Source organism: Onychostoma macrolepis, chromosome 10 (assembly GCF_012432095.1).
Source record: "Onychostoma macrolepis isolate SWU-2019 chromosome 10, ASM1243209v1, whole genome shotgun sequence".
In the NCBI taxonomy this organism is placed as follows: domain Eukaryota; kingdom Metazoa; phylum Chordata; class Actinopteri; order Cypriniformes; family Cyprinidae; genus Onychostoma; species Onychostoma macrolepis.
Window position 1 is genome coordinate 22,242,059 of NC_081164.1, and position 14,656 is coordinate 22,256,714.

At 34.7% G+C, this 14,656-nt stretch overlaps 1 protein-coding gene across 5 annotated transcripts; it reads left to right on the forward strand.

Moving 5' to 3' along the window:
• Position 1: 1 nt before the first annotated feature.
• On the forward strand, positions 2-13,756 carry ccar2 (cell cycle and apoptosis regulator 2). 5 transcript variants are annotated; one of them, XM_058789308.1, is made up of 19 exons: positions 37-138; positions 402-431; positions 529-614; positions 1,949-2,063; positions 2,980-3,115; positions 3,338-3,455; positions 4,410-4,559; positions 5,976-6,186; positions 6,266-6,376; positions 6,873-7,036; positions 7,709-7,835; positions 7,939-8,067; positions 8,249-8,371; positions 9,271-9,507; positions 9,584-9,730; positions 10,744-10,852; positions 10,941-11,129; positions 12,280-12,452; positions 12,576-13,756. In XM_058789308.1, the coding sequence occupies exons 2-19, from the start codon at positions 420-422 to the stop codon at positions 12,621-12,623; spliced, it is 2,385 nt and encodes a 794-aa protein (XP_058645291.1). In that variant the 5' UTR covers positions 37-138; positions 402-419; the 3' UTR covers positions 12,624-13,756. The 5 variants fall into 5 exon arrangements, with proteins under 5 accessions (XP_058645293.1, XP_058645291.1, XP_058645294.1 ...); XM_058789309.1 differs by having other exon boundaries at positions 67-138; positions 372-431; XM_058789310.1 differs by lacking the exon at positions 402-431 and having other exon boundaries at positions 2-138.
• The last annotated feature ends 900 nt before the right edge of the window (positions 13,757-14,656 follow it).

Consider the following 14,656-nt stretch of genomic DNA (forward strand, 5'->3'; position numbering starts at 1 on the left):
GGTTTAAGGCGTTTCACCTGCAGTTACTCTGACTGACCGCTTGATGCCGCTGATGCGAAACGCCCTTTTGATGAACTGACAGAAGACAAACAAAAGCATCAACGTGGAGGAAAAGCAGAGCACGAACACAAAATACTAGTAAGTTTCACCTCTTAAATGTCGCAGGACATTAGTCAACACCTCTCTTACTAGATAAGTCCTAAATAAAGATCTGTGGGTACGGGAAAACTGCATTAAACTGCCGTCACTGTAACGCCGATGCAGTAGGAAGTAAATATTACACATGCTGCTGTTGACCTACACAACAGGCAGACTAATTATTTCATATATTTAATTCGTGCATTTCTATTGTGTATGCGTGTGTCCCAAAGCACTCAGTATACTTTCTTTTGCATGCAAAGGAGAAAAGAAAATCTGATATGGAGACACAGGTATAGCTATATGATGAGAATTTGTTCATCGTTATTGTGCATAAAGATACACTTTCTGGTTTATTATTGTGTAAACACTAAATGATTCTGTGTTCAGATGAGGCAGCGGGTGTTCACCGGGGTGGTCACACAGATGCAGGAGCATCATGGGATTGTGGATCAGGAGGTTCATTTTCCAGTGAGGTTTGTGTGTTTGGTTTATTCTGAACAGTGTTGGGGAGTAACTAGTTACATGTAACTAAATTACGTCATTTCATTACAAAATAAGGTTACACTTTATTTTAAGGTGTCCTTATTACAGTGTAATTATACATTTAAGGACGGAGTAATATTACATGTACTTACTATATGGTATGATTAGAGTTACTTGCATGCAATTATGCATCATTTATTATAGTAAGTGCATGTAAAATATAACAAGGACACCTTAAAATAAAGTGTTACCCAAAATAAATGTAATTGTAATCAGTTACAGTTACTGATAAAAAATGTGTAATTAAATTACAGTTACAGTTCAAATGTGACCCTGGAGCACAAAACCAGTCTTAAGTCGCTGGGGTATATTTGTAGCAATAGCCAAAAATACATTGTATGGGTCAAAATGATCAATTTTTCTTTTATGCCAAAAATCATTAGGATATTAAGTAAAGATCATGTTCCATGAAGATATTTTGTAAATTTCTTACTGTATATATATCAAAACTTAATTTTTGATTAGTAATATGCATTGCTAAGAACTTTATTTGGACAACTTTAAAGGCGATTTTCTCAGTATTTTGATTTTTTTTGCACCCTCAGACTCCAGATTTTCAAATAGTTGTATCTCGGCCAAATACTGTCAGATCCTAACAAATCATACATCAATGGGAAGCTTATTTATTCATTTTATACAAATGTAATGTATAAATGTATTTAATTTTTAAATTTACACTTAAGACTGGTTTTGTGGTCCAGGGTCACAAATGTTAATGATTACAAAGGGGGTAACATCTGATTTTTACTTTTTGGATTTATGCATATGCTTTATTTTTTAAGATAACTGTTTTTTACCCAAGGCATTGTTAGATATGCAAAGATTTGATTTCAAAAACAGTATAATAGCTACTAAACTGTTTCTTGCTGTGGTTTTAAATCTGTACTTAACCTCAGAATGACCTCAAAGTAAGTCTTATTTTGTGGTAGCTGAGCTGTGCTTTAAAATTAAATTATTATAATCTTAATTCAAGTGATGAAGGACTGATCAGTGTTGAGTACTGTAAAATGAACCCTGCCTGGTTTGTATGTTAGAAAAAGATTAACAGTTGAAAACATTAGAAATTTAGAAAAGTAATCAAATGCAATCAGTTATTACTTTAATCAAGTAATGAAAGTAATTGAAACATTTTAGATAGGGTAACTTGTAATCTGTAACCTATTAAATTTCCAAAGTAACCTCCCCAACACTGATTCTGAATCATGTGAATCATAACCTGAGTGTGAGGTCTGAGGCTCAGGAGGGCTTGTGGTTTGTGCCGCAGTGTTGTGGTGGGTCGTGTGCCCCTGGTGGGAGAAAAAGTGTTGGTGAAGGCGGTCCAGGACCCCCTGAAGCCCATCAGCTGGACGGCACAGAAAGTTCAGACGCTGAACGGACAGGTGGGCAGAAAGGTTTTGGGCTAATATTTCAATAACATCCTCTTTAAGAGGTTGCTATATAATACAATTGCGCAGTTTGTTAAAAAAACACATATTTTTTGTGTGCATCTTAGTGTGTTTGCATTAGCAGTGTAAGTAATACTTTCTTGTATTTTCTCTTTTTTTCACGATTTTTGGATAGAAGTCCACTTTGACATGTTTTTTAGTTTATAGCGCAGAAATATGAATTTCCACTAAACATGCACACTGTGAAATATTATTAGAATTGAAAACATCGATCTTATGTTTGCATGTGTTTTAAAATGTAATTTATTTCTATGTCATGTCAAAGCTGAGTTTTCAGCATTATTACTCCAGGCTTCAGTGTCACATGATCCTTCAAAAATCCTTCAAGAAAAAATTCTGATTATTATCAGTGTTGAAAACAGTTTTGCAGCTTCATATTTTTATGGATTCTTTGATGAAGAGAAATTTTAAAAACAGCATTTGAAACATAATAAATGTTTTTACTGTCACTTTTGATCAATTTAATGCATCCTTGATGAATAAAAGTATACATTTCTTCTAATAGATTCTTAGTGATCCTAAATGGTAGTGTACATGAAATTGTGCACGTATGCTGACTATTTTATGAAAGATATTACAAAAGTTTGCATGTAAACATGGGCCAGCAATTAATATCAGTAACAATGAAAGGTTAAATTTGCCTTAATTATGAATAATGTTTTATTTATTAACATTTATATTAATCATTTATTTATGTTCTGAGAAGATGATAGTTCTTGGAGGTTAAAATGAAATACTCAAAGTCAAATTAATGACTTGAGATTATAATGAAGGAGTGTATAATTACCATGTTATTTTTTATACCTGATCTTCAGAGCGTTTGTCTCTTTCTCTGGTTTCTTTCTGTCAGCCCTTCAAATCTCCTCCTCCGCTGCTGCCCTCCATGTCATCCAATCCAAAGCCTGGCATTTTAGGGACCAAACCGCAACCTCTGCTGAAGTCTCCCAAAATACCACCACTGATTCCCAGCATGCAGCCAAATCCTGGTACATGATGCAGTGTTGTTATCATTAACTAAAACTGTTAGGAAACATATTTGTTAATGGAAATAAATTACATAAAAACACTTGGCAAGTACAGTGCTGGTAAAATAGAAGTTAAAATGTAATTGATTGCTGTAATCATTACTCCAGTCTTCAGTGTCACATGATGCTTTAGAATGATATCTAATATTTAGCGGTCATGTAAATTGGTCTGATATGTGACAGGTGGCATGATGCAGATGTCCCATCACCAGCAGATGTCCTGGAACGGTCCGTTCGAAGGCTGGGGTGGAGGACGGAAGAGACACGCTGAGGTCATGGGAGGTCGTAGAGGTGGACGCTGGTGAGTCACAATGCAGTAGATACTTGTGTACTGCATGCTATTTAAAAACAATCCAGTATGCAATGATTAAATGCTTTTGAACAGCTTTATGCCACATTTTTGTCATATGACTGTGCTACATTTCACATTACACTGTAAGTTGGCTCCAAACCTCAGGTGAAAAAACATTTTGACCTTCCTCTACAAAATAGTGGATTACTCAGTAAATGTTCATCCATGTCATTTAATATTGTGCCTTTTATCATTATTTGTTTGCCTTTCTTCTGAAAAAAATGAAATGTTTCGGAAGAATTTTTTTTTTTTAAATGCAAATCTATGCAAATTTAAGTTTGCATAGAACTTTTGGCAGTCTGATTAAATAATAAGGCAAAATTGAGGTTGATGATGTGTCTTTATCATTTGTTATACTAGATATTTAAGGTTAAGTTGAGTGCAATGCATTGTGAAAATTGTTAAATATTATTACAATTTACAATAAACACTTTCTTTGTGTATTTATTGTAAAATGTAATTTATTCCTGTGATCAAAGCTGAATTTTCAGCATCATTACTGCAGTCTTCAGTGTCACATGATCCTTCTAATATGCTGATTTGCTGCTCAAGAAACAGTTTTTAACATTGATAATAATCAGAAATATGTTTAAGGAAACCGTGACACATTTTCTCTTTCAGGAATTTTTGATTAATAAAAATTTCAAAAGAACAGCATTTATTTTAAATTGAATCTTTTGTATGTTCATAAATGTCTTTACTGTCACTTTTGATCAATTTAATGCTCTCTCTCTCTGAATAAAAGTATTGATTTCTTTCAAAAAGTTTGCAAGAGCATTACAGTCTGATTTGTTTTAGCTCCTCATTCTGTTGTTTTTGTGTGAGCGTCCTTGAAGACTGCCCTGTTTTTAAAACGCTCCTCTGCTGACGTGTGTCCTTGTTGCTCTTTGTGGCGTGACTCAGGGAGGACGGTGGCGGAGGGCCGTGGGGAGGAGACGCCATGCACCAAAAACGAAAAAGATGGAGGGCCGTCTTAGAGGAGGAGGCACCCAAAAAGAGCAGCTCCATGTCCACACACAGCACTCCGCTGTTCTCCTGTTTCTCCAGGAACACGTGAGTCGGTCAGAAGCAACACACCGGGACGTTCTGAAGAAGCATAAACTCAAGTCGAGTCAAGTTGAACTTTATTGTCATGCTTTATTCACCACGGTGCTACATACTAGTTAAACATAAATGTAAACATACAATGATAGAAGTATAAGAAAAACAATTATAGACCTATACAACAGTTAACCATCTGACTATACATATAGTTGACTAAACATACACATAATCTGAGACTGTACAAGAACTTTACATAAATATTGTACATGAGGTGCAAAAGCAATATTTTGGGGGAAGCAGCGCATAATGCAAGATGATTTGTAGTGCAATGCACAATATATTGAGTCTTTGTAGCAGGAAGTGTTTATAAAATGTGTCTAATGTACAGTACATACAGTGAAAAAGAGTTTGTTACTACTGGTGGTTTGTATAGCCCACTCAGTATAGCTCACTTGTTTGTATTGCCCACTTCAGTAATTTTACTATGTATGTGTATATATATATATATATATATATATATATATATATGTATATGTATATGTATATATGAAGAGTTCAGATGCAAAAGGCTCTAAGTGCCGTCTGAATTTTCATCTAAAATTAGCATTTTTATCAGGTTCCTATGTTTAGGTTCAGTAATTTTACTCTAATGGCAACGTATAGGTCCTTTTCTATGCAATTAAAGTGAAACAACTGAACATAAAAATAGGAGCCTGATAAAAATGCTCATTTTAGAAGAAAATTTCAGACGCCACTTAGAGCCTTTGGTATCTGAGCTCTTCATATACATATATAAATTATTTGTGCCATTCATTGCTATGGCGCAAATAATTTTTATATATATAAATAAAAGCGCTTCCTCTATAATATCTCAAAAAGCTGTCACTCAGTTCATCGCGATTAACAATTAAATTCTCTACGCTGTTATAATGAAATGATTCGTGATGAACACAACAACTGAACAAAAACTCCAGTGATTTGAGCGGTGAGGGAATTCTAACTTAAACGGTAATTCTAACTGATAATAGGCAGAAAATATCAAATAAGCAGATATGTCTGTGATTAACATTGCTCAACGCTTCAAATAAATAGAAATCGATCTCTTAGAGCGCAAATCATAACACACTGGATAGTTTGCCAAATCTGCAATGAAATGCCATTATTACAGCTTTATCTGAGGGTGCTTAGCACCCCGTAGAACTGGGCCTGGGGAGGGGGTGAGGTGTTCATGGTTTCTAGAGGAAGGGTTGTGGATGAGGTTTCAGAGGGGGACAGGGAGATATTTGAGTTGAGGGCTCTCTAGGGGTGTCAAATCGCACATCGTTAAAACAACAATTACAATATTATCGCAGATGATATATACAGCACACCCCTAGGGCTCTCATTTGTCATTGTCTCATTGTGATTTCCTCTTCATTCTTTCAGCCAGGCCTGTGATTATCTGGAGCTTCAGCGGCGGTACCCACACCTGCACCTGCCCTTCAACCTCTTCCACCTCCAGCAGTCCTGGACTGAGAGTTTCCCGCTCGACCAGCCTTTTCTGCTGAGAGGACCGTGTCACTTTCACGTGGGATCAAACCAGCCGGAGAGTCAAGCAGATGTTTGCGAGTCCACAGATGAGGCTTTCTCCGTTAGGGTACGCGTGCCGCTCTTTTGACAGATCATGTGACCACGCAAGGCTTGGATTCTCAAGAATGGTTGTGTTCTCTCCGCAGGTTCTGTTGTTTTCTATGCCGTGCCTTGAGGACTTGTACTCACAGTGTTGTAACCTCTCAAAGGACGGTCAGATGCAGAAGGAGGCCGTGCATCCCACTACACTTCTCAAAGTAAGAACATTCAGTCCTCAATATCTCTGAAATCACACAATACAAGTTCCAAAACTGGGCTTTTACAGCGATGCCCCAAAAAACCTTTTAGTCAACCATTCTTAAAGTTTTTCTTAGTTTGAAGAGCATTTTAGTAATCTAAAGAACGTTTTTCCACTATAAAAAACCTTGGAAAGATTTCATGGAAAAATGGGTATTAAAGTTTTAGTTTTTTAATGAATAGCAAAAATGCATCGTAGATGAATGTCCTAATATTATTGCATAATATAAAGAAATCTGGCGAGATAGAATTTGCAAGATAATGTCTATATAACAATAATAAATGCATGTGTATTTTCTTCATTTCTCCAGTACCGATAGCAGAACCATTAACATCAGAGCTTATCAATACACCGCTCTTTCATAATTTAACACCGGGGCCAGTTTAATACCAGGTCTTGGTACCCATGCCTATTTAGAGTATAATTGTGTCACTGACTCTTTCTCTGTGTTGTAGTTTGTGATGGTGGACAGTGGAGGGGAACTGCGGCTTCCTGGAGGTCACTGGTCACCCAAAGCAGACGGAGCAAATCCAGTGAAGGACAGTTCGACGCTGGTCAACACTGCGCTCCGCTGCATAAAGGAACAAACTGCTCTGGACCTCTCAGCCTGCACGCAGTGGTCTGTATTTCATTTTTAATATCAGTTCAATACGGTTAAGATTTATTGGTGGATTTTTGTCTTGCCAAAGCGGGTTGTTATTGTCATTGTTTGTATACAGAAAGGCTATAAGTAACTTAATAATAAGAAGAAAAACATAAATAACATAAGTTTCATATGTATACAAAATGGCTTTTTAATACACTACCGTTCATAATCTGTTTGGGATCCGTAAGATTTTTTTTAAGTATGCATTAAATTGATCAAAAGTGACCGTAAAGACAATTCTAATCTTACAAACATTTCTATTTCAAATCAATGCTTTTCTTTTGAATTGTCTATTCATTAAAGAATCCTGAAAATAAAAATGAAAAAACAATGATCAGAAATGTTTCTTGAGCAGCAAATCAGGATATTTGAATGAGTTCTGGAGTGATGATCCTGAAAATTCAGCTTTGCATCACAGGAATAAATTATATTTTAGCATATACTCACATATAAAACAGCTTATTTTAAATTGTAATAATATTTAACAATTTTTCAGTTTTTACTTTATTTTTGATAAAATAAATGCAGCCTAGATTAGCAGAAGAGACTTGTTTCAAAAACATAAAAAATTTTACTGACCCAAAATTTAAGTCACCTTATGTCTTTTATATATTCATTAGTAATCTGTACATTCTCTCTTTTTAGGCACAAGATGGCGGAGCTGAGATATCTTTCCGGAGATAAAATGGAGACGGTTGTGGTGTTGTTGCCAGATGTGTGGAATCTAGTGCCAGCAGAAGAAGACTGGGCAAAATTACGACAAAAACAGCTGGTACTGGCTGACATCAGAGTTTATAAATATTATGCATAGGAAATATGCTTGAAATCACACCAGAGAAGTCTCCAAGCTTGTCTGTTTCTTTCCTGCCATCCAGGATGGTGATTTGTCGCATCCAGAAGGTCCGTCTGTGGTTTTTCACCCCTCCACTGGACTCAATCTGTCTGTCGTGTCTCTGTCCTCACTGCTTGAGCCCCAGACGCCTCAGACGCGGGACAGCTGTGAGGTGGGTAGTTATTCTATATATATATATATATATATATATATATATATATATATATACTGTATATGTATGTGACTTCTAACTTGTATTAACAATTCAAATAATACAGCATGCGTGTTACATATGTTGTAAACTGGCTCAATCTGCATTGTCTTGGCTGATGGCTCTCGTGTGGTGGTATCAGGTGAGTTTGATGGCGGAGATGTTCAGCGAGATGCTCCAGAGGGATTTTGGGCTTGAGCTGTATCAGTGTCTCTGCCGTCTGCCACAGGGCCCCAGCGTCAAAGAGGACAACAGCGCTCCCATGGTACACTAGACTGCACACATGTGTTATTTTAGTATCACTGAGATGCTATTATAGTTTTAATAATATTTTAAATTAGTTCTCATTTGAATATTTTCTGTTTTTATTTTAATTTTAGTTAAAGTTTTATTAATTTGGTAGAGGTTTTTGTCATTATTTATACTATTAATATTATTATTATTATTTTAAAGATATATAGTTTTCTATATAGTTTTTATCCTTTTTTTAGTTTGAGTTATTTTAGTACATCAAGTTAAACTATATGAAAATGAGAAATGTTGGCTTGAAAGTAGTTGTTGTTTTTAAAAAAATAAATAAAAAAAGGTTTTAGAGTTAGTTAACTGTAATAACCCTGTTGTATATATAGTTTCAATAATATTTTGAATTATTTACTTTTGTATTTTTTGTTTTGACTTTAATTTTAGTTCATCATTTTTTTGTAATTTTAGTAACGTTTTAGTTTTACTTGTTGTAGTACATCAAGGTAAATTAAATGAAAATGAGAAATGTTGCCTTGGCAAGTTTTTTATGGTTTTAGTTTTAGCACACACTCTCATCTGAAATGTGCAAAGGGAAAGGATACAAGCTCCTAAACCATTAAAATCTGTGTCTTTTACACTTTATTATATACTTTTGTACATTTTTAGCATTGTATCATTTTGTGTGAAGTCCACTTTTAATGTTCGATAAGGTTTCTTTGACCAAAACCAATTATTAAACAGAATTAAATAGACTGCTGTACCTTTAAGTTTTAAGTTTTAAATGTAAATGACCTCTGTTGACTAATAAATAGGTGTTGATATGTAAATGTGGGCCGTCTTATGTTTTACTTCACAAAAAAAAAAAAATGTATGAAAATCCAGTTGTTAAGGTAACTTTTTCACACTTTTTTCTCTGTAAAGGAGGATGAGCCCAAAAAAACAGACAAACAGACAGCAAAAAAGAAAGGACTGATCGATGCTAAGAAGAGAAAACTCAAAGAGAAGGATGGGGAGAGAGAGACAGAAGACGCCGCACTGACGGATGAGACTGAACCGGCTGGAAAACAATCTGAGCATCTAAAAGAGAGTAAAAGCCAAAGCACAGGAGGAGACGGGCAGAGCAGCAGTGCCTCAGACAATCAGCCGTCCAAAGACAGTGTAAGAAATCACATTTCTCCTCTGCATCACATGTCTAGTGTTTCTCCTCCAAACATCTCTGTCTGTGTGCTTGAAGGAACGTCCTCTGGGCTGGACGCCTGAGCTTCCCCGTAAAGTGCTTCTCTCCTGGGTGTTCTTTGACCGTCAGCTGACAGGAAGTCTTCGAGAGGCAGACCTGCTCAACATCCTGCTGTCTCTCGGCCTGTTTCTCAGTCCTGCTCAGGTTTCACTTCTTCTAAGATGTTTTAATTAATAAATTATTATTAAATAACTTTTTATTTTATAGAAAAATGGTATGATTGAAATAGTAGTATATTCCTTTATTGATTTCTTTACTTTTACTTTTTGTTTACTTTAATTCAAAGTAAACAAAATTCATAAAATAAAATTGAATATTTTGAATAATGATAAAACAATTAAATTATTTTTATTACTATATTATTATTATTATTACTATTACTGTTATTATTAAATGCTCATTTTTATTTTACAGTACAGTAATATTATTGCAATAACAGTATATTTCTTTATTGATTTAAATAGAATTCAAATAATAACAAAAATATTTTGAATAATAAAAATTATTATTATTATTAAATACTTGTTTTGTTACAGTAGTAATATTGCAGTAAATTTTTTAATTGATTTGCTTAACTTTTAGAATCAAAAATATGAAATAAAATATTTTGAATAATTAGTATAATATTAATAATAATAATAATAATCATAGTCATTATTATAATCATTATTATTGTCATTATGTAGTTATATTGGGAAAAAATTATTTTCTTTCTTTTTTGTCCTTTTTGATAAGTATCAATAAAATAGTTCAATATAGCAAGAATTTTATCGTGAAGTATTTGTATTTTGTGCTTATTAGAGTATCATGTTGAGAGTTTAAACCTATGAATCAGATCAACCAGCTCAGAGATGAATCACAAACTTTGATTCAGAATGAAAAAAAAAAAAAAATGCATAAGATATTAAGTCTTGTTGCTGTGTAAAAAAAAAATAATAATGCTTAAAGAAAAATAAACTTAATCCAAAGGGAGAACAAGTTTATTTTTCTGCGAAGTTTGACTTTTTTTTTCTTGTTTTAAACTTAATATCTTAAGTCTTATTGCTTCTCAAGTAAATGTATGTTGAATTAAGAATTTTTAGATATTTGTACTAGAAAACAAGAACTGAGGAAGAACAATTTTTTTGCAGTGTATCTGATGTCCCATCTCTCCTCAGGCGCAGGATCTGGTCAGAAAGGCTGCAGTCGGTGGGCTTTGCCTCTACAGAAATCTGTGCAGTCGCTGGTCAGACGCCGACCGGACAGACGGCAGCATTAGTGCTGAGGGTGTGTGTGCTGGAAATCATGCAATCTGATAATTCCTGTAAACACATTTGTCTGTAGCATTATAAAAATGCCACTTTCTTCCTCTCAGGAAATAAAGCCATGTTGCCCGGCCAGACATGCAAAGAGAGAGCATCCGCCCGTCGCACCGGTAACACAGATCTGGTGAACTACAGAGGGAACGTCATTAACTTACCAAACCTACTACAGACACTGGAGAGCAGCAAAGCGGCCCAACGTGACCTGGAGAAGTGTGTCGCCGCACTGCAGTCCAGACTCGGTGAGACCGGAATGCTTTAGAGGAATAGTTTGCTGAAAATTTACTCACTCTCAGGCCATCCAAGATGTAGATGAGTTTGTTTCTTCATCAGATTTGGAGAAATGTAGCATTGCATCACTTGCTCAGCAATGGATCCTCTGCAGTGAATGGGTGCCGTCAGAATGAGAGTCCAAACAGCTGATTAAAAACATCACAATAACCCACAAGTAATCCACACCACTCCAGTCCATCAGTTAACATCTTGAGAAGGCAAAAGCTGTGTTTGTAAGAAACAAATCCATCATTAAGACGTTTTGAAACGTTTTGAAACCATCACTTGTGGCCAAAATACAAGTCCATAATCAATAATAATGCTTCATCCAGTTTAAAAGTCCATCTCCTGTTGTCTCTCACATCAAAATCAACTCACATGCTTGTTTAGAGCTGTTTTGGCTTGCAAACAGTGCTTGATCTGTGCAGATTTCTCTCCTGATTCAAACAAGATTACTTTTTTACTGGATAATTTTATGGATAGAGGACTTGTATTTTGGCCTGAAGCAACTGTTTAAAGGGTTAGTTCACCCAAAAATGAAAATTAGCCTGTGTTTTACTCACCCTCAAAGCATCCTAGGTATATATATATATATATATATATATATATATATATATATATATATATATAGAGGTGTATTATGTTCTAGGTCATCCTAGATGTATATTCTTCTTTCAGACGAATCCAATCGGAGTTATATTAAAAATTGTCTTCTTGGCTACTCCAAGTGTTATCATTGCAGCCGGTGGGTGTTTCTGTTGAACAGTCCACAAGACATCAAATAAAGCGCGTGCATCCATAATAAAATGTGCCTCACGCGGCTCCAGGGCATGAATAAAGGCCTCCTGTAGCGAATCCATGCGGTTTTGTAAGAAAAATATCCATATTGCAAAACGTAATAAGTTAAAATGTCTTAATGACAGCTTTTGGCTTCACAAGACATTCATTGATGGACTGGAGTGGTGTGGATTTCTTGTGGATTATTGTGATGTTTTTATCAGCTGTTTGGACTCTCATTCTGACGGCACCCATTCACTGCAGAGGATCATAATGCATAATGCTTTATTTCTGCCATAATATTCCATGGTCATTTGAGTGGTTGTGGTGTGTGTGATTCAGAGGCAGCAGAAGCGATGCAGGCGTCTAATGAACAGGAGCAGGGCCAACAGAAAGAGCTGAAGAAGAAACTGGAGAAAGCCGAGACGCTCAACAAAACATACGAGAAGAGTTTGAGAGAAAACAGCAGTCAGATGATCTCGGTCATTGAGAAGATGCAGAGGATGGTTGAACAGGTGACATCCTTAAATGTTTGTTCTAGAATATGCATTCTAGAAATTGTATTTTAATAGATTTGTTTAATATGCATTATTTTTTTAGTCGTCTTTGTATCAATATACTGTGTTTTTACCGTTTAGACAACAGCCCTCGCAAATGCAAATGCAGGAAAGGATGAGAAGGCGTAGAGACGCAAAAGCTCATCGGATGGTGATGCAATAGCGTTTGGACCGAGGAGAATAAACAAAAAAAACCTGCAAAATAATTAAAAACAAAAACTTTAGCCTTTGTTTGTTAGCTTTTAAAAACATTTTAAAGATTATGTCTTCATGCACATAGATAAGAAAGAATTGCATTCATGGACATTTGTAAATGTTTTTATTAATAGAAATGTTTTGCTGGCTTATTTTAGAATGTATGTAATATGCTTAATATGGACAGGAAATGTTGTGCTTTATTTATTTAGTGTTATTTAATTTTATTTGGATGTTAAATTCTGGCAGCTATGAAAGTATGATCCTTCCACACAACTGACAATCTCATAAACAGAGATGCAGATACGCAAACCTGTTCCTAGCCCTGTATAATGAAACTGTATAATTCTTTTTTACATGTGAATTTGAAACTGTGTTTTAAATGGCATATGTATGTCTGGTCATGTTTTAAAGGTTGAAAACAAGCATGGAACCTTTTTTTTTTTTCAAATTGAACTTTATTGTAATTCATTTTTATTTTGTACTGAAGCATTTCCTTACTGTTAGAAACCATCCACCGCCATAAATATTCTTAAGTGTTGGTATGAGGATAGTCTAGTGTTTAGTCTAGACTAAAATATAGTGAAAGTTCAATTATTTTGGAAATACTGCCTGAATTCTCTCTTGCAATTAAAAGAGTTTAAAGTCAAACCAATCCAGAAAAACAGCTCTATTTATATTTAACCTGCGATGATGTGAGAATGAATGCATTTTAATCTAAAGTCTTAAACAATTTAGGAATGTTTGCAAACAGTAAGATGTTGACCTGTTTTGGATGTAATTGGCAAAAATGTTTTTGTCTTTTTCTCAGGGACCATTTATATTTTCCAACAGCCTGTTTTGAGCAGTTGCATGTTTAATTGTCTTCCAGCAGAATTAAGTGACTGAGTAAAGTTGAAAACATATGCCATGCAATATATTTTTTTCTTTTCTTTTTTTGTCCACAAAAACTACCACATTTTGTTCAGTGACTTGGCCAGTCAATCTCCAATCCTGATGTATGAAAATGTATTTGTCATTTATTTTTGAGGAGCAGTCCCAACAGAAATAAAAGAGTTCAAAGTATACTCCTAGCTCAATCTTGAAATGTCTATTTATTTGAGTTCAATTAACATATTTCTATCGCTGCTTTATAATGGTCTATGGTTTATAAAAATTAGCAATGATTCTAACAGTAAATGTCAACAAACCTGAAGCTTTTGTAGCATGTTTACTGATATATCAGGTGTAAATCCAAAAAGTATGGGAGGATTGTGGTAAAATGCGGTTCTCCGAGGTAAATTACATTGGGTAGGTCCGTTCCCGTCACGTAATTTCCGACTACAGTATATTTTTCATTTAAAATAAATACATATTGATGCAACTTATTAAATATGAATGTGAATATTTATCTTATTTAATCTATATCTACATATGTTTGTTAATATTATTATTAGAATTAGAATGCTTTATTGTCATTGTACACAAGATACAACGAAATTGCAGTTTCTGCATAAGGTGCGTGGTACACAATAGACAGAAAGAGACTAAAAAGAAATATACATGATACGAAGAGATGTACAATTAAAATATTTAAGCTAAGACAAAAGAATAAAGAGAATGAAAATAGAAAAAAAATGCTTGTATATAAAAATAAATAAATAGGAAGTAACAGCTCGTTAAAATGATTATTGCACTGATATGAGGTAGACTTCTGGCTCTGAGTAAAACTATTACACAGTATTACAAGTATTACACAGTGCACTGAAGGAATGGGGTATAAAAACATTGCACTAAAAAGTGAAGATATTGCACTGGAATATAATGCTGCACTGCGCTGAAGGAATAAAGATATAGAAAAACATTGCACTAAGAAAAATAGAGATTGCACAGGAATATGATACACATATTGCACTGAGTAAGATGGGAGGGGGGGTCAGTGCATGTCAGTGCATGTGTGTGTTCAGTTATTATTAATATTATTATTA